Here is a 24,913-nt window from a genome sequence, read left to right as displayed (position 1 = left end):
CTCCTTCCCTCCCCCCCGCCGACCAAGAGCCGCCTGTCCCGGCCAGGGACGTGCAGCTGTGTACCATGAATGCATAATCCACAAAATGCAAATATGGGGTTTTTTTGCCTACCAACTTGCCAGAATATATTTCCCTCCAAGCAAAGACCAAGCATGAAAAATTCCAGTCTCAGAAGTTAATTGACTGGAAAGTTATAAATAACTGGAAGCAGAGAATTACGGCTAAGGCACGCTTTTGACCCCGTTGGGGAGGGAGGCAGGCAGTGAGTAGGAAGATCTCCCAATGAGAAGAAAAGTTCCCAACCTCTATTCATAAAATGAGAATTTACTGAAATAAGGGGGAAAAATGGACTTTTTGGCCTTGGGCTTGAGCGTTCTCTGGAAGTCGGGGCTGGCAGCCCGGCATGCAGCGCACCCCTCACCGGGCAGCCTGAGGTCCCGGCAGGCGGTGGGACGGTCGGACACCCCGCCAGCCCTCCTCCCTGGGTGCCCCTAGTCCCCCCCTGCGCCCCCCCAGCACCCCGCACACCCTGAACCTGCCTGCCTCTTGGTGGCCGCATCACCCACCGCATCGCCTCACCCAGACCCACTCTGGAACAGAAACACCGTGACTCACACCAGACGGGTTGAGTTTGCCGCACAGTGAGTTTTATGATGGATTCGTCTACTGCACAAGTAATACGTTGAAAACCGACAGAGAGATAATAAGTAAGAAAAAAAAAAGACAACGAACATATAATATGAAATGCTTTAGGGGAGGAAGCTGTTCCCGGGATCCCCAGCATCTTCTATCAGTGCTCTGATGACACACAGAGATAAAAAAATTCTCTGCGACTGCATGAACCCACCTACCCTGAACTCTCTCACCCTCTGTGAGGTGATATGCCCAGAGCAGGTCAGAGCAGACGTGCTCGGTTCTGCAGCCACTGCAGATAACCACACAGGCAAGTTGGCTCAGTGCCTCCGGTATGTATCTACTGTAGCTGGAAATTTTCTACAAGCAGAACAGAAAAGGATGGAGAATTGTGGACGCAATATCAGACGCCTGTTTTTCACCTTCCTTTCTCTTCAACTTTCTTTTTAACAAACTATTTCTGCAGCTGTAGTTTGCCAGGTATCAGTAATGCGTTAATGTTTGAACCCCATCACATTTGCTAATGGGTTTATTGTTGACTTCAAGACTAATTCAGTATAACAGGCCAAGATAATAATCTTCTTTACGGGATGCCGAATAACTCAGTCAAACTGTGTGTCTGTAAGGCAGGCTGGAGCTGGGGGCCAGTGGGGGGCTATGTCCTGCCAGCCCCAGGAGCATCATGCCTGCAGGGATGCAGGGCTGCAAGGATGCAGGGATGTGGGGATGCAGGGATGCGGAAATGCAGGGATGCAGGGATGCAGACAGAGATGCGGGGATGCAGGGATACAGAGATGGGAGGATGCAGGGATACAGAGATGGGGGGATGCAGGGATACAGACAGAGATGCGGGGATGCAGGGATACAGAGATGCGGGGATGCAGACAGATGCAGGGATGCAGGGATACAGAGATGGGGGGATGCAGGGATACAGACAGAGATGCGGGGATGCAGGGATACAGAGATGCGGGGATGCAGACAGAGATGCAGGGATGCAGGGATACAGACAAAGATGCGGGGATGCAGGGATACAGAGATGCAGGGTTGCAGACAGAGATGCAGGGATGCAGGGATACAGAGATGCAGGGATGTGGGGATGCAGGGATGTGGGGATGCGGGGATGAAGACAGAGATGTGGGGATGTGGGGATGCAGAGATGTAGGAATGTGGGGATGCAGGGATGCAAAGATGCAGAGATGTGGGGATGTGGGAATGCAGCGATGCAGGGCTGCGGGGATGCAGCCGGTGGTCCAGCTGGCAGCACGCCCCATCCCAGTGGGGCACACAGACTGCCTTCCTCACCGCTTGCTTCCCTAGCTGCTCTCCGCAAACCCCACAGAGCCAACACGAAGGGGCAGGGAAGGGAGGCAGGGGGAAGGGAGGGTGTTACGGCCGGCCGTGCGCTGCCCCCCAGCCTCCCCTCGCACGGACAGTGCCGGCAGGCTGCTCCTCTCCCCCAAACCCAGCCCTGCGCACATAGAGCCTCCGGGCTCTGCCCAGCACAAGCACATTTTTTCTCTCCATAAAATTCATGAGCTCCTAATTACATTTTGGATGACTCTCCCCAGCGCTCTCCCGAAACATCACAGCGTTTTACCCACAACAGGCTTTTTCCCCTTCTTCCTGCCAAATAACTCTATTATAATTTAGTTAGTTAAAAGTAGCACGTAGTGAAGGTTTGATGTTTTCAACACACCCCACTGAAACAGCTGTCCTCTTTAGCTTAAATCTCACCTTGGCTTGACACACACACACAAAAAAAAAAAAAAAAAAAAAAAAGCAGACACATAAAAAGGCTTTAAACAAAACCTACAGCTATTTTATGTCCCCCATAAAACTGCGCGAGCCCGGCAGCCAGCACAAAGCGGCCGCAGCAGGCTGCGAATTACCCCTCCGGCTGTGGGTGAAAGAACCAACCTCTGCTGAGGTTCTCCCTCGGTGGAGGAGCCCCCACGTCTTGCAACCCACTTAGGGACAGCGGGGAGGGCTCGGGGGCTGGCGTTACTCGTTTGGGTAGGGGTGCTTTGCCCGATTTGCTCTGGGATGCCACCGACGCAAGGGAAAGGCATAGAATCATGGAATCATAGAATGGTTTAGGTTGGAAAGGACCTTGAAGATCATCCAGTTCCTACCCCACTGCCCTGGGCAGGGACACCTCCCACCAGCCCAGGTTGCCCAAGGCCACCTCCAGCCTGGCCTTGAACACCTCCAGGGATGGGGCCTCAACAACCTCTCTGGGCAACCTGTGCCAGTGCCTCACAACCCTCAAAGTGAAAAACTTCTTCCTAATGTTTAATCTAAACCTGCCCTCTTCCAGTTTGAAGCCATTCCCCCTCGTCCTGTCACTACGTAACCTAGTAAAAAGTCCTTCCCCAGCTCTCCTGTAGGCCCCCTTTTAGGGGGGGGTCATGTTTGGAAATGCAATTCTGGAGTTCCACCAGTTTTCCACCGCCGGGAAGAGCTGCGTTCCCTGCCAGCAGCCTCCGCCGGGCTCCCTGGGGGCTCCCCCACCAGCAAGCCCGCACACCGAGGTTTTGGGGAAGCAGCTGTAAACCACAGCTGCCCAAAATCACCCCATGTAGTGCCCCAGCGGGAGATGCTGAGGGCACCGCATCCCTCCACAGCCGGATGCTCACGCTCCCACCACAACCAGGGCTCCGCTGCTTCTTTAGTGCCACCATAAGATTTCACCTAAACACGCCGTTTGCCGGATGATTCTGAGTTTTGGCTCGACAAGCAACCTCTACACCGACGCCAAACCCAGCGTGCGGGTTTCTGATGGGGAAAGCTCTGCCGTAAACAGCATTTGTAGCCATAAGAAGAAAAGCCCCTCGCACGTGGGCCGCCCCTGTGCCACCTCTGCCCTCCCAGAGCAGCGCATGTCCCATCTCAGCGCGTCTCAGCCCGTCGGAACAGCCCCATACATCACATCGTTTGAAAGCAAGCGAACCCCACATGAGCTCTAGAAAAAAAAATAACGAAGTGCCACTCTGAACGCAGAAATTATATTAGAAGGGGTTGCAGAACATTAATGGGAGAGGTTTCAGGGATATTTAATTTGTGTTTTTTTTCTTGGATTGCAATCCACGCTCCTTTAGGTGAGCAAGTGCATGAGGAACCACCCAGGAGGGAGCTGCTGCGAGCTGAAATATTTCATAAAAACCTCCCATTGTGTAATGCTCGAAATAGAGAATAGCGAGCATAAAGGTATCCAGGACAAGTAACAGGTATCCATGGAGAAGGCAGCTGGGCATTTCTTCCAGGTTTTAAACCGACAGAGCACCTGCCGGAGGCGGGTACCCTGCCGGATATTATTTTTAAAAAAATAAATAACACTTAAGAGGTATCAATTAGCTGCTGACAAAAAAACCTGACATCATCATTAATAATTTGTTGAGGATAACCATCCAGGGAAAGTCTGCATTGCCGGGTGATCTGCTACATTAACTACGGAGAGGAAATAAGCCGATACATAAAAATAACAGCTAAGGCTTCAATACAACACACAAAATACTCGCTGTAAAGCAGAGCAGCCCCCGGCTCCCCCCGGCTGCCCCACAGCGCCCTGGGGGCCAGAGACCCGTCTCAGCCCCGGAGACGTCGGCCGCTGCCACAGAGGTGTTTTCTGAGCAGAGCTCGTTCACCTGCGTGGAAAGCCTTCTCCCTCCTGACTGCAGAAGTGTGATGGAGTGCAGGAAAAAAACATTTCTGCCCCCCCCCCGCAGCTATACAAAAATGAAGAACATCACCTGTAAAAGGAAAGGCCATTTTATATGTATACTTATAAAGGTAATGTTAACGCTTACTAAGCTTTCAGCACGACCCAGCGGCTCTACATTGAGTCAAGCCCCATTCTCCACGTAGGAAGGACTGCAAGTACCTTCGCCCCAGAACGTGACAGCTTGTGTCACCCACTCCGATCCACCGCCCCTTCCAGGGCTGAGGGTAAAAACACCTTTAAATGTACTTCTAGCTCTGACCCAAGCCCTGAGCATCCCCGAGGCTGAGACAACCCACGAGCCATCTCACAGGCACGGGGTTTGGGGATTTCCCTTTCAAATTACCCAGTGAACTGCATGCCCCAAACCCAAAGAGATTTCCTTTTTTCCCCCCACCAAGGCTGGGTGAGAAACAGAGAAAAACGTGCGTCGCTTGCTGCGATGAGGACACTGACAGGTCTTGTCCCACTGCCAAAGCCGACGGATTTAAAACAAGAAAGCGGATACGGCATCTTTTGCGTGCTCAGACTGAGATGCCAAAGCCAAGAGGACAGGGAATATTCGGGCTTCTTTCCACGAGACGTTGCTTTAGGAAATAACTCTTCATGCGGGTCCTGGTGCAGAGCCACGGGTGGGACGGGAGGACCGGCACCCAACAGCCTCTCCCCACCACGAGGAGTTCCACGGGGTCCAGAAGCCCCATCCCCACCCGCTACAGCCACACCAGCCCATGGAAACACACGGGCACGGGAGACTGAGCCCCATCCCCGTACAGGGCAGGAAGAAATAACGATGGCATTATTGCTAATGATGGCATTATTTCTAAGGGCCGTAGCTGAGCCTACCTCCCAGGAGAGATGGGTTGGCAGCTCCAACACAGGGCTTGGGCGTTTGGAGAGTTGTTTTCCAAACAGAAAACACACCAGGAGATCTAGTTCTGGAGTCTTTCTTCACACCAAGCAAACAAACAAACGAAAAATGGAATAACAGACCATAACTCCTGGTAAGTGCAACTGTTATGCATCAAATGGTGTGTACACGATCTGGGACACAAAGCACTAAACCAGGTTTCATAATGAAGTTCACTACACACGGTACTCTTAATGACTATCTAAAACCACAAGTAAATGGTTCACAGCAATATTAAAATATTCAGCAGCGTGCAGAAAGTGACCTCACTCCTAGTCCCAAACATTCACTTTGTTTTTTATGTTCTCCTGATGTCACTGAATTACATTCTCCTCTTCTTTTTAATAAACTCACTCTTGTAAATATGAACCCAATCTAAAACATAGAATCATAGAATTGTAGAATGGTTTAGGTTGGAAAGGACCTTAAAGATCATCTGGTTCCAACCCCCTGCCCTGGGCAGGGCCCCCCCCCCCCCAGCCCAGGTTGCTCCAAGCCCCGTCCAACCTGGCCTTGAACACCTCCAGGGATGGGGCAGCCACAGCTTCTCGCAGCAACCTGCCCCAGGGGCTCACCACCCGCACAGCCAACAATTTCTTCCCAATATCTCATCTCAATCTCCCCTCTTCCAGTTTGAAGCCATTCCCCCTTGTCCCATCACTCCATGCCCTTGTAAAAAGTCCCCCCCAGCTCTCCTGGCGCCCCTTTAGGCACTGGAAGTGGCTCTAAGGTCTCCCCAGAGCCTTCTCTTCTCCAGGCTGACCCCCCCCCTCTCCCAGCCTGTCCTCCCAGCAGAGGGGCTCCAGCCCTCCCAGCATCTCCAGGGCCCTCCTCTGGACCGGCTCCACCAGGTCCGATGGTAACATGCCTCCACTTGACCATGCATCCTAAACCTTGATGTGCATTTGGTGGATGCTCTGGGATACATCTCAAAGAGTACCAAATCAGCAGGTGTATAAATACCAAACACAAACCTTCCCTTTGCCACAACCACAACCAAGCTCTATTTTTAGAGAAGGTACCTCCTGGTGAAGAACAACATTGCGCATTAAACCAGGAAACCCCCACAGCGTTCTGCACACCTGCACTCCCCATCGGGCAGACGTTGCGGTGTGCTGCTCACACCGAACCTTCCCTGAGAGCTTTGGCTGTTGTGGGTCAGGGGGACTAGAGGGAAACCTTCCTCCTTGTCCGACGGGGCTCCGGAAATTTTACAAATGACTCAGTAAGACTGTGACATATAAAAAAAAAAAAATAATTGCAATCTCGACCTGAAGGTCAGAACTTTTGTGACACAGTACTCATTATATGGGACGGCACAGTAAATCTCCCCTTATTTCCCAGCAGGGATCTGGAAAGGCTCACTGCCTCATTGGTTTTCTTTTCCAGCTAAGTATCTCAAAGTTCTATTTTTGATCCTGCGAACCCCATGACCTGTGCCCATGATTTCCAACACTGAAATTGTTTCCAGATTGAATTCCCTCATCAATACAGGATGTGTAGGAAGCAGATTTTATTTCTCTCTTGCAGGTCCTGCCTTCCTTCCCAAAGCAAAGCACGTTCTTTTCCTAACAGGGCAGCTCCAGGGACTCATTTCAGCTCTGACGACAGAGACAAATGGGCGACGGGCCACCCATTCCGTCTGCGGTCTCTCCCCGGGGACACCCCCGGCTCCTTGCTGGGACTGTCCCAGCCAGGGCATGGCAGGATTCGGGATGACCCAAACTCCACCATCCTCCCGGGCAGCTCCCCAGCACGGCAAACCCGGGGAAAGGCCAGGCTACACAGGCTGAGTTCTCAGGAGTGATGGAGACAAGCAAGTCCATGATTGATAAAACACAGCCCAGCAAGAAACAGAGTCAGCAGACAATTCTTTATCTTAACGAAGTTTACTGGGTTTAATTTCATTGTTTCTGCCTTCTCAGAGGGTCCTGCCTGCCCTTCCTCCCCTCCTCCCTCATCCCAGAGGACTCCTCTCTCCATCCTCCCCACCAGGAAGGTCACAGCTTTATATATTCATACATACACTTCATTTATGATCCCAAGTTGGGAGGAGCTCAGACTACGTTTAAAAGGGGTGAAATGCAGCTACTTATTTAATTTTTCTTCCCAGAATGAAACCAACTCTAGTTACTGGCCATGTATTTCCCCATCAAATAACCGCTCTCTACCTACAGTAGAAATTAAGCTACATATACAGAATATATCATTGGATGCTTTACACAAGGTACATCATTGATACATTTGGAGACGTGTCTTTATCAACAATCTGCTACACAATCAACTTCTCTTGGTACCACAAATCTTTTTCCTACTTAGTCCTGGAAACTGAATTCTCACTGCTACAGAAATGCGTTATTTTAAAGCATTTACCAATGTCTTGACACTTTGTTTGATGCCCTCCCAACTGTGCCAAGACATGGCCCCTACGGTGAAAATATGGGTAGCTGGGTGACCCTTCGGAAAAAAGTGGTAATTTCAGGTATCTCAGGCACTCTGTCTGTGCCTCTGATGCACGCCCCAAACCTGGGGTTGGGTTGGGTGTGAACAGCATCCAGATGAGCAGCAGTCCCTGCCCCAGAAAACAGAAGCATCTCCCACCCGTGCTGTGGCGCACGTGTGGACAGGACTGGCGTGTATGCAACATTTGAAACAGCGGGGGGGAAAAAAAAATCTCATTTTTTCTCTTTCTGACACTTTTGTGAATCAGTACGGTTTCAATATCAAGGTTTCACTATGAGAAAAAATCTAAACCAGAATGAGTTTTCAGGGACTTGGCTGCTGCGATGGAAATTAAGAAAGAAAACGCATTTCTGTACCTAATGAAAGAAATACATCTTCCCACCGCCGTCCACCGCGGCGGCTAACCAGGAGGGCTTTACCAGCACGGGTGTCCTCTGCACTCCAGATTTCAAATAGCATCCTTGACATAAGTAAAAAAGCATCTTTTTGGTGAGAGGCCGTACAGGTCTGCTCCTCCTCCTCCTCCACGTGCTCCTCGCTCCCGTGACACGTGCACGCGCGCGCACACACACACACTCACATGCCATTAAGACCTGCTGTCCCTTTGCACCCTGCCAATGCCAAATGCACTCAATACACTATAGACCACAGCTTTGTACCTCAGCCAGAGGTGTCCACCTCATTTACCCCTCTGCTGAATCCAATATACTTACATACTTCCACAAATATTACTTATATACTTCCACATATATTACTTATATAGACTCATATACTATAGTTATTATACTACACTATCACCTGACCCAATAAACATAAAAAAATCAGCAGGAGACTCTCTAAGAGTTGAAACTCATCCTAGTGCTGTCATGTCATCCGCAGCTTTGGGAGGGACTGTGAAATATTGTGGCTTCGGTAATTTCAGTATAGAATAAAGTTTTTAACAAGTTTAAAAAGTCCCCGTAAGTGATTATGCAAAAGTTAAAGAGAATGGAAAGGCTTTATTAACAACCAAAGCGCACAGAGGATGACCGCTTACTTTCTTCTTGGGAACATGTGCAAATCTTTGACACTTCAGCTGCATCCTGGAAACTCGTAAAGAGTATTTTTGAAGTTTTTCATTAGTTTTCAAATGAAATTGGCACTGTCACTCTTCCTGGTGTTAGTTCATATGGAAACCCATAGGAAATCCCATAAATGCAGGATGCGCTGGAATGTCAGGCTCCCTCCTTCCCCCTTCCCACCATCGTCCCTCCCCAGCACGCTCAGAAGAAACCTGCTGCTTGTCTGACAGAAGCGCTCACTGGCTGAGAAAATCCCAAGCAATCTCCATGCAACGCAGATATGCAAACCCGCCCATGAAACCCCTGGGCACATCATTCCTCGGCATTGTACCAGTGCAGAATTTAGGAAAAACCTACAGATAACACGGCAGTAGAGCTGTATGCCAAGGGGCCGGGGGACTGAGACACGGCATGACCTCACCTTGTCCGTGCCTTTCTGAATGAGAATCATCGAATCATGGAACGGTTTGGGTTGGAAGGGACCTTGAAGCTCATTCAGTGCCACCCCCTGCCCTGGGCAGGGCCACCTCCCCCCAGCCCAGGTTGCTCCAAGCCCCGTCCAACCTGGCCTTGAACACCTCCAGGGATGGGGCAGCCACAGCTTCTCGGGGCAACCTGCCCCAGGGGCTCACCACCCTCAGAGTGAAAAATTTCTTCACAATATCTCATCTCACTCTCCCCTCTTTCAGTGTAAAACCATTAATTAATACCCAGTTAGGATGGTTTACTTAAAACTTGTGCGTATAGGCTGTGACAAAGAGAAGGATGTCACCCATCAGCTGCAGCCACTACGCTTGCAAAGATCACCGCAAATTATGAGCCTCAATCTCCATGGAGCAGCTGCAGCCGGACAGAAAAGGTGAGAAGCGGTTCACCTGATGGCTGGCGGTCCTGGTTTGAGGAGCGCTGCTGAGGCAGCTCCTTGCTCCTCAGGGTATTTCCAACAGCCGTCCGTTAGGGAGGGTAACAGGCTTGTGCTCATTTACGTGAATGGGTTAGGACTGGACGGCGAGGTGTAGCTAGGGAGCGCTCGGTAGTGAGCGCGTCTGTCTTCATAGCCGAGTCCTCAGGCGAAAGAATAAAAACCTTGGGTTTGCAACAGGTAAGATTTAACAGCAAGAAAACCCATCGCAGACCGGAGGATGCTGATGCTCGGCAGTGACTCTCCAGAATTTCCAAGTAATGAAAAGACGCGAGGAGTTTTTTTTAATTTTGAAAATACAGAAAACTCTCATTATGTGAAAGAAAGGAACGCAGCAGCAGAGCACAGACTGCTCCCACCCCTGGTTTTGCATCACTGCAATACTCATGATTCCTTGTTTACAAACTGATGTCAAGCAAGAAGGGCTTCACAGCGCCTGCTACAAGGTGCAAGCCCTTCCCAAGAACTATCAGTATTTCACAGAATTCACAGAATTGTTAGGGTTGGAAGGGACCTCTGGAGATCATCTAGTCCAACCCTCCTGCCAGAGCAGGGTCACCTACAGCACGTTGCACAGGACAGCGTCCAGGCGGGTTTGGAATGTCTCCAGAGGGGGAGACTCCACCACCTCTCTGGGCAGCCTGTGCCAGTGCTCCACTACCCTCAAAGTAAAGAAGTTCCTTCTCATGTTAAGATGGAATTTCCTATGTTCAAGTTTATGCCCATTACCCCTCGTCCTATCACTGGGCACCACTGAAAAAAGACTACTCCCATCCCCCTGGCATCCTCCCATTAAGTATTTGTATGTATTAATAAGATCCCCCCCAGCTTTGCTTTTCACCCCTTGACATCACAAAATCTTTTTGCTGATTTGCTGCCCCATTGCTCCTCCGCTACCTCGGAAACCCCCTTACAGCCCCATCCCGCTCACTTCGAATCACGGAAAAACACCGCACAAAGTAATCAAACCATTTTCACCAGCTAGAAGATAGCAAGGTTGCAAGCAAGGTCAAAAATGGATTTGTTAGAGCAAATCAGGTCAACTTGACTTAATTTCCTTCCGAAGCAGAGGAACGGGGCTGCTGAGTAGGAGAGAACACGACTGCCTGCATGAATAGTATTTTTAAAATTTATTTTGCAATAATATTAACAAACTAGAGGGAGAAATGAGAAAGATGCAACATATGAAGAAATGGCTAAAAAGCACAGCGTTTGGAAGCAGGAACATTTTGCTGTGCCAATACAAAATGGAAGGTTTTCCATTTAATTCCCATTAAATTCCATTGAAGGTGACAGCCTTACTGGAACCCCAGCCTGGTCCCGGGGGTGGTCCCTGCTGCAGCACTGCCGCTGAGAAATGAACGCCGCCATCCTTTGTACTGACCCCACTTGGTTTGGGTTTTTTTTGTGGGGGAGATGTCTTGGACCAAAGGGACGGACGTCCTCAGCCCCTCGGGCAGTCCCAGCCAGAGGTCAGCACCGCCAACCCCCCGGCACGGGCATCTCCCGCTGCTGCTGCTGCTCCTGATGCGGCTGAGATGTGCGTGTTCTGCACAAAGGCGGCACCAGGAGCGGGCAAGGTGGCCCCAGGGGATCTAAATCAAACATCCCTCAGGTTCACGGTGGTGCAGATGCACATCCTGGCCCAACCCATACGTGCCCATGAGCTGAACGGGTCCTTAAGCTGTTCTTCTCGCACGTCCGCAGCAGCATCTTCATGACTCCAGTAGCTATTATAGCCAAAGGTTTTGGGGTTTTATTTTGTCCAGAAATATGAAAAAAAAATCACTAAATCATTTATACAACTCAGGAGAGGCTGTGACAGTGAGGGGCGAGAATAAAATTAAGATCTCCATTTTATGCTTAACTGAAAAAAAAACCAAAAACCACCAAACAAAAGAACCCCAAAAAACCAACCAGGCAAGAAACAGCACAATTTGAGCACTGTAGAGTTTTCTCATTCGTCCATGAATTTCTCCGAGAGGAGCAATTCGGGTCTATATTTAGCCAGCAGCATCTCCGCATCCCTGCCTGTCGGTGGGTTCCCGGGAGCGCAGCGCTGCGGCGCAAGAACACGACACCCCGTGCAGCCACATCGCCTTCGCCGCCGGGGAAAGGAGAGCCCTTCGCCTTCCGCGCATCCCCAACCACCGCTGCCACAACAGCTCCCACCACGCCGGGGCTGGGGACGTGCCGTCGCCGTCCCCCAGCCCCACCGGGGAGATGCTGGTACCCCCAAACCCCTCCAGCTGCAGGAGGGACGTGGCTCGCGCGCTGGCAGGGAAGTGGGTATTCATATTTCTCTTGTTAGAGGCGTTCGATTTCCTGGAGGAGCGGTGCAGATTTATATCAGAGATCAAGTTTTAGTGCTCCTGAGTTTTCCGGATGATTGCACATGTCACTCCCCCAGAGATTACTACCTCGTGCTTAGCCCTCCGCTACTTATTCATGGGAAAAATTGAACTAGATGTGTGTACTGATGGTACAAGGTCCGCCTGTGCCGGCACACGCGGCAGCAGATCAGCACAAGAAAGCTTGTTCAAGGAGAATGTATGCTGTTTGATTAGGCGTGAACAAGTATTTTCTGCAAAGACATGACTTCTGATGAATCACCAGTTATTCAGATTATATATGGTGAAAGGAAAGCTCCTGCAGAGCTCCAGATTAAAACCACTATCGTTTTTCTCTCCTATATCTCCAAAGAGATCTAAGGAAAAAAAAAAAAGGAGAAAAAAAAAAAAAAAAAGGAGGAAGAGCCGCGAAGGCTTTACGCAGTGAAATTCAGTACTTTGGGGAATCGCTGCCTTACGCAGGAGGAGGGATGCGTTATCCAAAACACAACGGCTGCAAGTTATGTAAGGGATGCAGTCACCAAAACTGCTCCCTCCCAGTTGTGCCTCCTTAGAAGGTGCACGCAAACCCATACACTTTTGCTACATTCTCCCAGAACCTTAAACCTTTTCATTAGCGTTTAAAAAAAATGCTTTCCCCCCCCTCCTCTTTTGGTGCAGCTGAGCCCTTTGGCTGTGCTGCACCTGAGCAGCAGCTGCAGGAGGGGCAGAGGGAGGTTGGGCCATGAGAGTCCCAATTTCAGCACATCCTCGCGCCGACAGTTGACAAACGTGTTCGCCCGCATGACCAACAAATACTGGTTTGGGAAAACTAACAGGTTCTATATGATGGCAGCACTGGAAAAAGATTTGCTGAACTGCTAAGACCACACCATTTTAAATGGCTATTTTGTCAGGTTCGGGCTATGCTTAGAGGAAAAAAAAGAAAAAAAAAAGCCACTTTCATGATGTAGAACTGCTGAATTGTTCTTTCTCTACCACCTTCCCATCTAACACACCTTACTGATGTCTCAGTACCGAAACAGTGGCAGACTCTCCCGCCTCGGAGATATTCAAAAGCCTCCTAGACATGGTCCTGGGCAACCGGGTCTAGGTGGCCCTGCCTGAGCAGTGGCATTGGTCCAGATGACCTCCAGAGGTCCCTTCCAACCTCAACCACTTGTGATTCTGTGATATTTTGCACAGAAGTGGTTCAGAGAGAGGATTTCTAAGCGAATTTAGCCATTGAGTTATCCCCGGTGAAAGCTGGCTTGGGGTCCCCAAGACCCTGGTCCCCTCCCACCCATGCAGAAGGTGAGGACTCCCCTCATCCCTTGCCACAGACCGTGACAAACAGGTCCACAACACACGTGCAGGTCCATACTCCACCAAAGCTGACCTACCAACAGCTTGATGCCATCCTCACGCGGACAGGCAAACCCAGAGCGAGCAAGGAACCATCGATGGTGGAGCAGCGCCAGCACGCACGGTGCTGTGCAAACATCTGCTCCGGCCCTTGAGCGCCTCGCTCTACCTGTCTACTCAAATTTCTGTCCTGAGGTTGATGATACCTTATGAACACCAAGATCTGGTCACAAAAACTACTGTAAGACCACGGAGAAGGAGAGCGAGAGCATGGACAAGGTGCCGTTTATGAAGTCCGCCACCTGCCAAGTGATGCAATGTTTTGATTCTGGTTAGCTCCTCCATAAACTCCAGAGTATTTCTATTCTCTTCCACCCTCTGCCCACAACACTTCACCCACATCTGCACAAAAACCCAAAAATCCAAATGGTAAGATAAAAAGAGAATGAATATATTTTACGCTCGACCTTTCAAGCTGCTAACTTTGTATTGGGGGTTCTCTAAAGCTAAGCGACCTTGAGAATAATGCATAGGAAGAATTTTTAAATAGCCCTAGAAATTATCTAAACCACATTAGCTTTCAGATCTGCATTACAGTTCTTTGTTCACTCAAGTTGTTTCAGTTTTGAAATCACTCCCGTGTATCTGTTTCTGAGAGAAGCCTTCCTATGGAGACCCGCCGTTTCATAATTCAAGCTAGTCATGTTTTTAAAAGTAAAACCAGTGGAATATGCCTTTGATTCCATCTCTATTTATTTAATTAAAAAGCCTGGCAGGCTGTTTGATTTCTTTAATCAGAAAATGATGTGAAAAGGTTTCCAAAATAAGATTTAATGAGTTTTGAAAATGGATGCACATACCATTCCTGCCAGGTTTCTGTACGTTTCGGGTTCTTATTAACTGTTGCTTTTTTTTTTTTTTTTTTATTAACAATTTCAGCAGCTTATCGGTAAGTCGCAGGATAATACAGCAATTGTAAAAGGCTACGTACTCCCAAATGCATGCAGAGGCAAAGCCCCAGGAGTGGAATCCAGAGTAAGAGTCAAGACTCGGTCTCCCCATGAACATCGCCAGGAAGGTTTGCTGACAACAGAGCTTAAAATTCTCCATCACAATAATGTGAAATCAGGACAATGGGTTTTGAAAATAAACGCTCTGAGTGTTCTTCAAAATTATATGTTATCATAATAATGGAAGGGTTGACTATATATCAAAAATAATCCTAAATGATTAGCAATTACCCTTATGAATCACAACCATCTTCGGATTCTGCAAAGCCATTTGAGCATCTCAGCTGCGAAACTCTCCCATCGTTGACTGACACTCCACGAAACGGAAACAGCCCAAACCCCGGAGCCGGTGCTGAGCATCCTCCGGCGTTCCCCATGGCAAGCGCCCGGGCTCTGGCGTTAGGGTGACCCCAGAGCACTCCCCCCAGGATTCCGCCTGCGGCCGACGCAGGAGGTAGAGAGGAGATGTGGGAGTCACCCACCGTCACCTAAAGCATCCGCCGCCGCGACTCCTCCTGTGACCTCCTAAAAAATACCTGTCTGCTGAGATATTTTACTTGTGTTTCCTAAGGCTGGCTGGAAAGGCAAGGGGAGCAGAGATGGGCTCTGCGGAGCTCAGCCATGCTGCTCCCCCCCCTCCACCCCCGAGAGGTCCAGGAGGGGTCCGAAGACCCCGGCTTCCTTCCCACGGGGATCTCACTTCCCAGTGTTTCCTAACTACACAACCTAAAAGCCGTAATTAAGGAGGGTAAGGAAAGCATAAAGAAATGTTTACATTTCCAGAAATTAAAATTTCAGCAACGAGGCAGTAAATTAACTTAATCAAGTTGGGAGGCAACTATGAGAAATTATTTTTATATGATTTAATGAGAGAAGGCATCGGAAATGGTGATTTTAATCAGCCAAGTGGGATTTATAAGCAAGAAGATCCTGCTTAAACAACTCATTAGACTTCTCCAAAAAATCTTTACTGTCTCTGCAGACAGTCAAAACAAAATTTATTGTATATATTTACTAATTCTCTAAACCCCTCGGTAACATTGCATATCAAAAGTCAACTGATTAAAGCAGAAAACAAAGTCAAAGAAAAAAAAAAAATCTTCACGAGCACCTGCTAGAGAAAAACAAGAGGCTCTGACTCCCCATCAAAAGGCAGAGCTGACTCAAACCAAATGCTATTAGGACTCCCAAATCCCGATTTATTATAAATACAAGGGCTATAGTAGAGTGAGAAATACTCAATACCTTCTAATACTTTTTATAAAGGCGCTCGCACCCCTGCCCGCAGCACACGGCGACAGCGGAGGACTGGAACGAGCACGGCGGAGCACACCCGACCCCACAAATGCCTCAGCCCCAAACTGGGCTGTCCGGGCTTCACCCCACTGGCACGACGTGCCCCCCCAGCGCCGTGCCCTGTGGCACCACGCCATCGCACGGCCACGCAGAGACGCGCCAGTACTGCTAAACAGATTTCGACATCACGATTTATAGGATTGCCAAAGGTTGAAGCGTTCCAAAACACGGCAAGAGCCCCGAGTCCACCCCACCGGGTGGACTTCCAGTGACTTCCAATTAAAGTCACTTCCAGTGATGTTAATTCTGTCTCAGTTTTCCTTTGTCAAAGCAGAAGTCTGCAATTACTTTTTACAGGTAATTTCTGCCTCCTTCAGACCCAGACTAAAGGCTGCTTTTCTCATGTCAGCACAAACAGAAGAAAAGAAGCGCTAAGAGTATACCATGAAATAAGTATTTTTGTTATTTATCATTAGTATTCACTTGCCGTCTGATTCTTGACGTCGGGGCCAGCAGATCTCCACAGGACACAGGAGAGGCGCCTGAGTAAGTCGCTGCCTTACGGAGGATGCTGTGGGTCTGAGCGCAATTTCACAGCGCTTTTCAGGCAGACGCAGAAAATCATTGACTTGAGAAAACGAACCGGGAGTGTAGGCTGAAAGCACTAACTCCCCCTTTCAACTCTGCCAGATGAAGAACTTTGACGAATATCAAAGCCTTTTCCGTTAAATACACTACCAATTACTGTTAGCAAAGATGTGGGGTGGGACCCTCCTGCCCCGCTGCAAGGACGTGGCAGTGGGGAACAACCAGCGCTGGTCCTATGCGCCCCACTTGTGGGGCGGGTAAGAAAACGGTTTATCTCCAGAGTACTGATGCTCTTCAAGCCAATTTTACAACAAAAGAAAACAAGACAGCAGCTTCAGAAAATCAGCTCTATCATAAGGTGGTTCAACGACTCCGTGGAGGAGCTGCGTTATTTTATCAGATCCCCTGAACGAGAGGAGAGGAGAGATGGAGAGGAGAGATGGAGAGGAGAGATGGAGAGGAGAGATGGAGAGGAGAGATGGAGAGGAGAGATGGAGAGGAGAGATGGAGAGGAGAGATGGAGAGGAGAGATGGAGAGGAGAGATGGAGAGGAGAGATGAGGAGAGGAGAGGAGAGGAGGCACAGAAGCCAAGCAGCACGTCTGGCGCTGGGGGGAAACTTCTCCTAAAACCACTGCTCCGCTCAGTACGCGTTTCCCCACTCGGGGATGAAGACATGCGGGCAAAATTAACTGTAGGAGAGGAGAGGAGAGGAGAGGAGAGGAGAGGAGAGGAGAGGAGAGGAGAGGAGAGGAGGCACAGAAGCCAAGCAGCACGTCTGGCGCTGGGGGGAAACTTCTCCTAAAACCACTGCTCCGCTCAGTACGCGTTTCCCCACTCGGGGATGAAGACATGCGGGCAAAATTAACTGTTGTCATAGGGAAACGTTAGAGCTGGAGTGCAATTTTCAGCTCAAGAGATGGTCCCCAGGCAGGGGTCCCCAGAAGATGCCCTCATGGGGAACGCTGCCTCGGCCTGCGGCAGCGCAGGGACGCAGCCGTCACGGCAGCAGCGCGGGAAAGGGCACCCGGCTCCAGGTTGGCTTTTGGACCTCTCGCCCTTGGAAAGAAACCAAACGCCAGGGCTGCATCATTGTACAAATGTGTCCGTTTTCACAGTGTTCAAGTACTGAATTACAGTCTTCTGAGTTTCAGAATCCAATTCAATCTCAATTTGATTTAACAATACAAAATGATGACGATTCTTTTCATGCGGTAATTGACAGGAGGGCAACGGATAACCACTACAAAGGCAGCTTTATAGGTTGAAAGTTCTTCACTCTGCAGTAGACATCTATTTTACTCCTGGGATGCAAGAGAAACCCATCAGAAGAAGAGAGCTGTAGAAGAGACCTGCTCCATGGAGGCTGCTGCCCTACCTGCGCAGGTTTCACTCATAATTAAATTAAATACCGCTCCCAGTAGGATTAACACAACACCGCGGTACTTCCAAACTCAAAATACAAGACACCGCAGCTGAGGTCTAAGAGAGAAGCCATCAGCGAGGCCCTCCACACCTCCAGAAGGGCTGAAAGGCAGGCAGGAGCATCACAGAAGGCATCCCATCCCTACCTCAGCTCCGCCTTGGCTCTGACGTCTCTGGTCACAGAACCCCAGACTGGTGGGGGTTGGAAGGGCCCTCTGGAGCTCCCCCATCCCAACCCCCGCCAGAGCAGGGGCACCTCCAGCAGTGACACAGGACGGCGTCCAGGCGGGTTTGGGATGGCTCCAGAGGGGGAGACTCCCCCACCTCTCTGGGCAGCCTGTGCCACTGCTCTGCCGCCCTCACAGCAGAGAAGGCCCTCCTCAGGTGGAGATGGATCTGCCGATGGTCACGTTTGTGCCCGTTCCCTCTTGTCCTGTCACTGGGCACCACTGGAAACAGACTGTTCCCATCCCCCCGGCACCCTCCCTTGAAGGATTGATCAGCGTTGATAAGATCCCCCCTCAGTCTTCTCTTCTGTGGTCCTGCTGGGCTCGACTGGAGCAGGCACGCAGAGAAACCCTACAGCCCTCTCCCCTTCCCTTCACATCAGTCCGAACTTCAGACACTGGCAGCTCATCTGCAAATCAACCAGAGTGTATTTAATCTTCCTCCAACCTACTTCCCACCAGCTACATAGTCATCGCCCGCAGGTCTCTCCCGAACGACACGCGGGTCAACCCGGCTCGCTCAGCCCCTGGGAGACCCACCAGTGCCACCACCACGCTCTCTCCAGCCACACGCAATCCAAATTAATTGGAAAAGCCTTTCCAAATGTGTGACCTACTCACTCACTTTCCAAGAAAAAAAAAAACCAAAACCAAGCGTCACTTTTACACCTAACCAAAAATAGCACCCTGATTTCCAAACAACTGCAAGTTATTTCTGTTTTTTCCATGCCAGTAGACATTTCAGACTTGTGTTGCACTTCGGGCATCACGTACGCGCCGCAGCGAGGGCAGGTAACTGCGGTACACCTGGGAGGAAGAGAGCACAGACCAGGGCTCCTACCGGCGTGATCTAAAAACAGCCAACAGAGCAAGCTGCAAACTGTTTTATTATATTTCTAATAATCCCCTTCAAATGATTGCTTCTGTTCTGGGATGGCTGTGGGCTGTTAGACGCAAGACCCAAGTTAAGATAGCTTAGACGGAAGATTTCTGCAACATACTGTCTCCACAAAGAGCAGAAACGCATTTTGCACAACGTGTACTATCGGGGATGAGGTCGGTGTCTCCTGACCTTGCACCAGCCCAGCTCCCGTGGTCACACACATGCAACCACAGAATGGTTTGGGTTGGAAGGGACCTGAAACACCATCCAGTCCCACCCCCTGCCCTGGGCAGGGACACCCCCCACCAGCCCAGGTTGCTCCAAGCCCCGTCCAACCTGGCCTTGAACTCCTCCAGGGATGGGGCAGCCACAGCTTCTCAGGGCAACCTGCCCCAGGGGATCACCACCCAAACATGAGAGAATTTCTTCACAATATCTCATCTAAATCTCCCCTCTTCCAGTGTGAAGCCATTCCCCCTCGTCCTATCACTCCATGCCCTCGTAAAAAGTCCCGCTCCAGCTCTCCTGGAGCCCCTGTAGGCACTGGAAGGGAGCCTCAACTTCTCAGAAAACTGCCTCCGAGTTAAATCCCTGCTGCCTTAGCAGAGGTGTTGAGGCACATAGCCCATGTGAAACCTTCCCCGTTGTTCTTGATACTTAATGTACATTGGTGAACACAAATTGCTCATGTTTGTGGATGCAGATTGCTGTACGTTCCCAGAGCAAGACCACTGTCTCGCCAAACGTGTTTTGACTTTAAGGTGAGTGATGGGGGAGGTGGAAACTGTAATAAAGAATCTGATGCTGGGAGGGCTGGAGCCCCTCTGCTGGGAGGACAGGCTGGGAGAGTTGGGGGGGTTCAGCCTGGGGAAGAAAAGGATCCGCAGAGACCTTATTGTGGCCTTCCAGTCCCTTCCGAGTCAAACCCCCAGGGCTTGTGCAAAGGCAGTGCCATGTAGAAGGCCTTTTCCTCCTCACCACCACCTGCGGCACCTCCATCTTCATATTTACGTGTTCTCATCATTGCTGATACTGGTTCCCCTCCAACCCAGCTGCCCTCCAGCTCTGCACTCTCCTTTCTCATTTATTATCATTTTTAAAGCTTTTTTTAACTTTATAATCCTTTCATCCCTCCATATTTTATCAAGATAGAGCACATTTTGCTCTATTTTACCCAATATTCGTCTCATCTTATAAAACTAGGTCACAAAATTTGCAAGCTTCTATGAGTTAGGCTCTACAGATCCAGAAAATACCATCTTTTTTCTTTTTTTTTTTGTTTCTTTTTTGTTGTTGTTGTTGTGTGTATCATGCCTAAGTCTGAAATATTTACAAAAACAAACTCCGAAGTGTACAAACACGGTGCTTAGTTTTAAAATTCTAAGGGGTTATTTACAAAGCTCCTTCTCTTCAATCATTTGTGGTTTAGAACAGTTCTGGGAGGAGAAAAAAAAAAAAAAAAACACCAAAAAACCGCACAAAACAAAACAGAAAAAAAAAAACCAAAACCAACCTGGAGTCCTGTGGTCTGCATGTCAACCCCGAAATCCTGACATGACCCAGCTATGCTAACAGCAGGCAGTTTTCCTTGGAATACCAGGGAGGTTTCCTTGAATTATCAGGGAGTTTTCCTTGAATTATCAGGGAGATTGTCTTACACAGCACAGACGATTCACCCCTGCTGCCCCCAGCCTCCCGGGCCACCGGGAGCATCCATCCCTGGCACGGTCCGTGGTGGCCGCATGGCCGCCGGGCGATGGATGCTGCGGGGAGCGCGGCACTGCCCACCCCGCACCGCAGCCCCACGGCCCGAGCCACGGCGGCAACCGCGGTGCAGGTTTCTCGGCATCGCCGGGAGCACCGCTGTGCATCGCCTTGGTAACAGACGCATTGCCAAAAACCCCTCCAACGTTTTCACTTGGTCGGAAAAATACGACTTGGGCCGTCACGACGCGTTTGCAAAATCTGACCGTGGCGTCGGCTTAAAGGGCAACGGGAATCGCCCGGTTCTTCGAGCGGGGATGGTAGGACCTGCGGGGCGACATCTGTGCTCACAGAGCATCTGCTTGCTCTACTCACCCGTCGTTTCCACGATGCCCTCCAGGATGACGACAATCTCGAACTGCTCCGTTTGCATGCTGCGCTGGGAGAGGTCGTAGAAGGGGCTCTTGGCGTCTATCACGTGGCAGATGGTGAGCGGGGACACGAGGAAAAGCTGGTCGGCCCCCGTGCTGAAGCCCACGTCCAGCTCCAGCTGATCAAGCGGGAGGAACTCACCCTCCGGGGTCTGGCGGGACTGGAGAGGCAGCGAGGGGAGAGACAGAGAGAGACATCAGCATTGGGGCAGCCATCCCTGAGGCATCCCGACGGCATCCCGCATCCCTGCCAGCGCTCTGCACCATCCCTCCCATGAGGCAAACCCCGGTCCAGCGACACGGCCGGGAAAGGGATGGAAACTCAGCGCTGGCCGCGCGGAGCGGGGATGGAGTATTTCTACCACACGTCTTAACTGCAGTTGCAGCTCACCAACACAGCAGCCCTGGAAGGATGCAAAGGATGGCTCTGCCGCTGACCCGCAGCATCGCCCACCAGGAGGAGAAGATGAAGCCGGCACACATGCAGCCCACCCTTCACCCGGCTTCACACGCCACCCCGCACCCACCCAGCCTGCCCGGAGCGGGTCCCTGCCCGGGATCTCCCCTCGGGATACCCAAAACCTCACCAAATCCGTGTTGAGACAGAGCGAGCGCTCACAGCCACCGCCAGAGTCCCTCCCACGAGGGGTGCTCCAGGAACTCCTTGCGGAAAGTGGCAGCAGGGTAGATTAATTACCAACTTTTCCCATAAGAGAGAGATTCCCAGTGCCGACTAACGCCCACCGACCCCAGCCCCGAATCAGCTGGGCACGCAGCTCTCCGGGGACGGTTTCGGGTCACTGCCCTTTGGACAACAGAAGCCCAGAGAAGGGGATGCTGTTACCGCTTTGCTTAGAGCTGCCCGCTAAGACGCTATAACCCGCGATTTAACAGCTACGTATGGCCATAAAAATCACACCTAGAGCCGAAACCTGGCATGGGGCGCCCCGGCTGGTTTGCCCCGCTGCCAGCTCGGCTTCGCAGCCCTGCCCCGGAGGCAGCAGCGTAATCAGCGCAGCTCTGCCCAAACGCTCCCTCCCCGGCTTTCATTCCGACTTTTTATTTCTCCTCCCCGTGTTATGAATAGACAGGAACAGAACATTATAGCCCTTTCCAGTCGTTATTTTTATTAGAGAATTTTTCCATTATTTGCTGTTTGGATTTTACAAGGGAGTTTTGCAAACTGTTGTATTCATCACACGCAGCCAAAACCCGACATTAAATCACTACTTGAGATGCGTTTCCATCATTCCCCACACTCCGAACCGACATCAACCTCCCCATATTGAGCAATACCACTGACTTGAAATGGGATTTTTTTTCTTTTTAATGGGAGCACGATTCCGCTCACAGGAAGAAGCGTGATCATTCCTCTAACTTTTCCTCTAACTCTGTCTCCATCTCCTCGTTACCCAGACGCGCCATACTCCATATGTAATCAGGGTGGGGGTGATGCACCGTGAGACAGGGACCGGCACAGCCGTCACCTCCAGACTATCAGCGCTCCCACCAGTGACACCAGTGGCTCCCAGAGAAACCCAGTCCCTTGCCCTCGCTAAAACGCTGGGCTGGGGGGGGAGCGGGAGCGTTGGAAGCCTGAAAGCAAAAGGCGGCAGACAGAGCAAAACCGGATTATGCGCCTCGCTTAGGATTTGGTTTCTATTTTTAAAATTTCTCCTGAATAGTGGCTGGATTTGAAGGCGATCTAATCCCAAACAAACAATCGCGTGGTTTCGCCGCCCCGAAGTTTCGGCTGGGAAATGCGCTTAGATTTCTGCGTGTGAAAATTCAGATTTATCACACCTGCCTGCGCTACCCCATCCCGGCGTACGGCAGGCGGTTCGAGAGAGAGACAGCAGAGCCAAGAAACATCTAGAGCACATCTGCATAAATATCCTGCCTGCGGGGTTTTGTTTGTTCTTTCTTTAGAGAGAAGTCTACTTTTCAATAAAAAGACAGAAACACGAGCGAAAGCACCAAATAACACCCGTAAGCAGGGCAAGGAGCGGCCCCGGGGAGGGAACTGCTTCCATCCGACATCCCGCCCCGCAGGATAGCCACGGGGGGGAGAAGGTTGGCCCACTTCTGGGGGACGTTGTCCCTCTGGGGACACCGAGAGCCCCGCGCCCAGCTCGGCTCCGGGCGGTGGCGGGTCAGAGCCAACGCAATGCAATTAGGAGTTGCATTCACCAGGCGTCGTTGCGAAGGGTAACGGTTTGGGGGAGCCCTTTCAAGGGATGGTTGTAGAATCCTCCCTACTCTGCCCTCTGGCTCCTCTGTTGGGCTCTTCAGCAACCGCCGCCACCATCCGAAGCGTTTTGGCTTCGCACGGCACTCCCCCGTGGATGCTTCCCAAGCAAGATCCAGGGAATACGCAGTGCTACCTGCCCCGAAATCTTAGTCTGAACCAACCAGCCAAAAACCCCCCTACTCATGCACAGGAGAGGATGACGAAGCAGGGTGATCTATTATTTGGGAAAAAAAAAATAAATCCTATATAATGTACATCTTAACATATTAATGGTATATATAATTCCATTAACAGATGGAATAGTGATGAAAAAGGAGAGTTAAAGACAATGCGGTACTTGAGGGACACGGCAAAGTCCAGAGAAACCGGTGTGAACTCCAGATGAGGGGGAAGAAGACGATGGGGCAGCGAGGTGAGGACTGGGTGGGCTCTGCCCGGGCGCCATGAGCTGTAACCACCACGGCGGCGCCGGAGGGGACCCTCCAACTCCTCCTCCAACCGCACCGACACACCACCACCGCTCACCCTGGAGCTCAGGGGGTGCCCGGGGAATCCAGCACGTCCGTCACAAAAAACCAAAACCCACCTTATTTTACAGCTGCAGTAAAATCAGTGTTATATTATTCAGCTGCAAAGTCACATACACAAAGTACGACTGCTTCTGCTCAGAGGGAATTGAGATAAAGACCGAGACCTAAAATGTTATAGACAAACCAAATATTATTTTACAGCTACCCCCGAGTCACAGGCAGCATCCCACCCCCGGCAGGGTGTGAGAACGCCCACCATTGACCGTTTGCTCCTTGCGCCAACGCATTTGCAGGAAGAAATGACCTTGAGTGGCTCCTTTGGCTCAGTGTAACATCGGGAGGAAAGTAAAGAGCTTCTAAGTTTCATCCAAGTTCTTCACAATCTTGGAGATTCATTAAAACAAATAAAAATATTACAGTGAATGAGCCTTTGCACTAACTCGCCATTTTTAAGGTTTTATATTTGTTTTTTTTCCTCCAGTATAGCTTAAGCTTACTGGGGAAAAAAATACATCTAAAAAAATTTAGAACAGTGTATTGGGATTTCCAATTTTACATAGGTTTTGCAAGCAGAATAACTTTTTACCAAAAAAAAGAAGCGTTTCGGCAGAAAATCTGTGAGCAGCCCTCCTACAGTTAACTCTGCCCTCCCGGGTTTGCCAATGAACCCGCAATAAACGTCCTGTGCAACCCAAAGCAGAAACGCTGAAGCATCGATCCCCATCCCGCTCCCCCTCCTGCACGCCGGAAAGACTGTCCGTGTGCGGCAGCACCCCCCGAAGAGAGATCACTCTCCCTCCTCCAATCCTTTTACCCTTTGTTTGTTTGGGGTTTTTTTAATCTTTTTTTGGCTTTTTGGCCGGGAGGTCCGGCCAAGCGCTGCCCCCACCTCCGCAGCGAGGGGATGCACTGTGCAGAGCGGTTTGGCGGGGGATGCGCAGAGCCAGCTATAACCGTACCCATTGAAAAAAAAAACAAACAAACAAACCACATTTCAGCCCTTTATTACTCTTCCCCCTCTCCCTCTACACTTATAGACAGAGCTCCCGCGGACTGGGCAGCGCTGGGCCGGGGAAAGCCCCTCAGCCCGGCAGGCGAAGGGCACCGCGGGATGCCCGCAGCACAGCGTGCCGCCACGCGCCCGCGGGGGTGACATGTCTCACGAG

At 50.6% G+C, this 24,913-nt stretch overlaps 1 protein-coding gene across 1 annotated transcript in view; it reads right to left on the bottom strand.

Moving 5' to 3' along the window:
- The window catches only part of KCNJ3 (potassium inwardly-rectifying channel, subfamily J, member 3), a gene marked incomplete at its 5' end in the record, with an annotated part of 61,536 nt that overhangs the window by 34,275 nt on the left and 2,348 nt on the right, over nt 1-24,913 (bottom strand). The window contains one exon of the mRNA XM_009885472.1: nt 20,911-21,127. Coding sequence (XP_009883774.1) covers nt 20,911-21,127 — 217 coding nt within the window. The remainder of the gene's footprint in view (nt 1-20,910; nt 21,128-24,913) is intronic.

Source organism: Charadrius vociferus, unplaced genomic scaffold, assembly GCF_000708025.1.
Source record: "Charadrius vociferus isolate BGI_N301 unplaced genomic scaffold, ASM70802v2 scaffold404, whole genome shotgun sequence".
Lineage (NCBI taxonomy): Eukaryota > Metazoa > Chordata > Aves > Charadriiformes > Charadriidae > Charadrius > Charadrius vociferus.
Note: the sequence above shows the minus strand (reverse complement) of the source record. Positions and strands in the feature narration are given on the sequence as shown.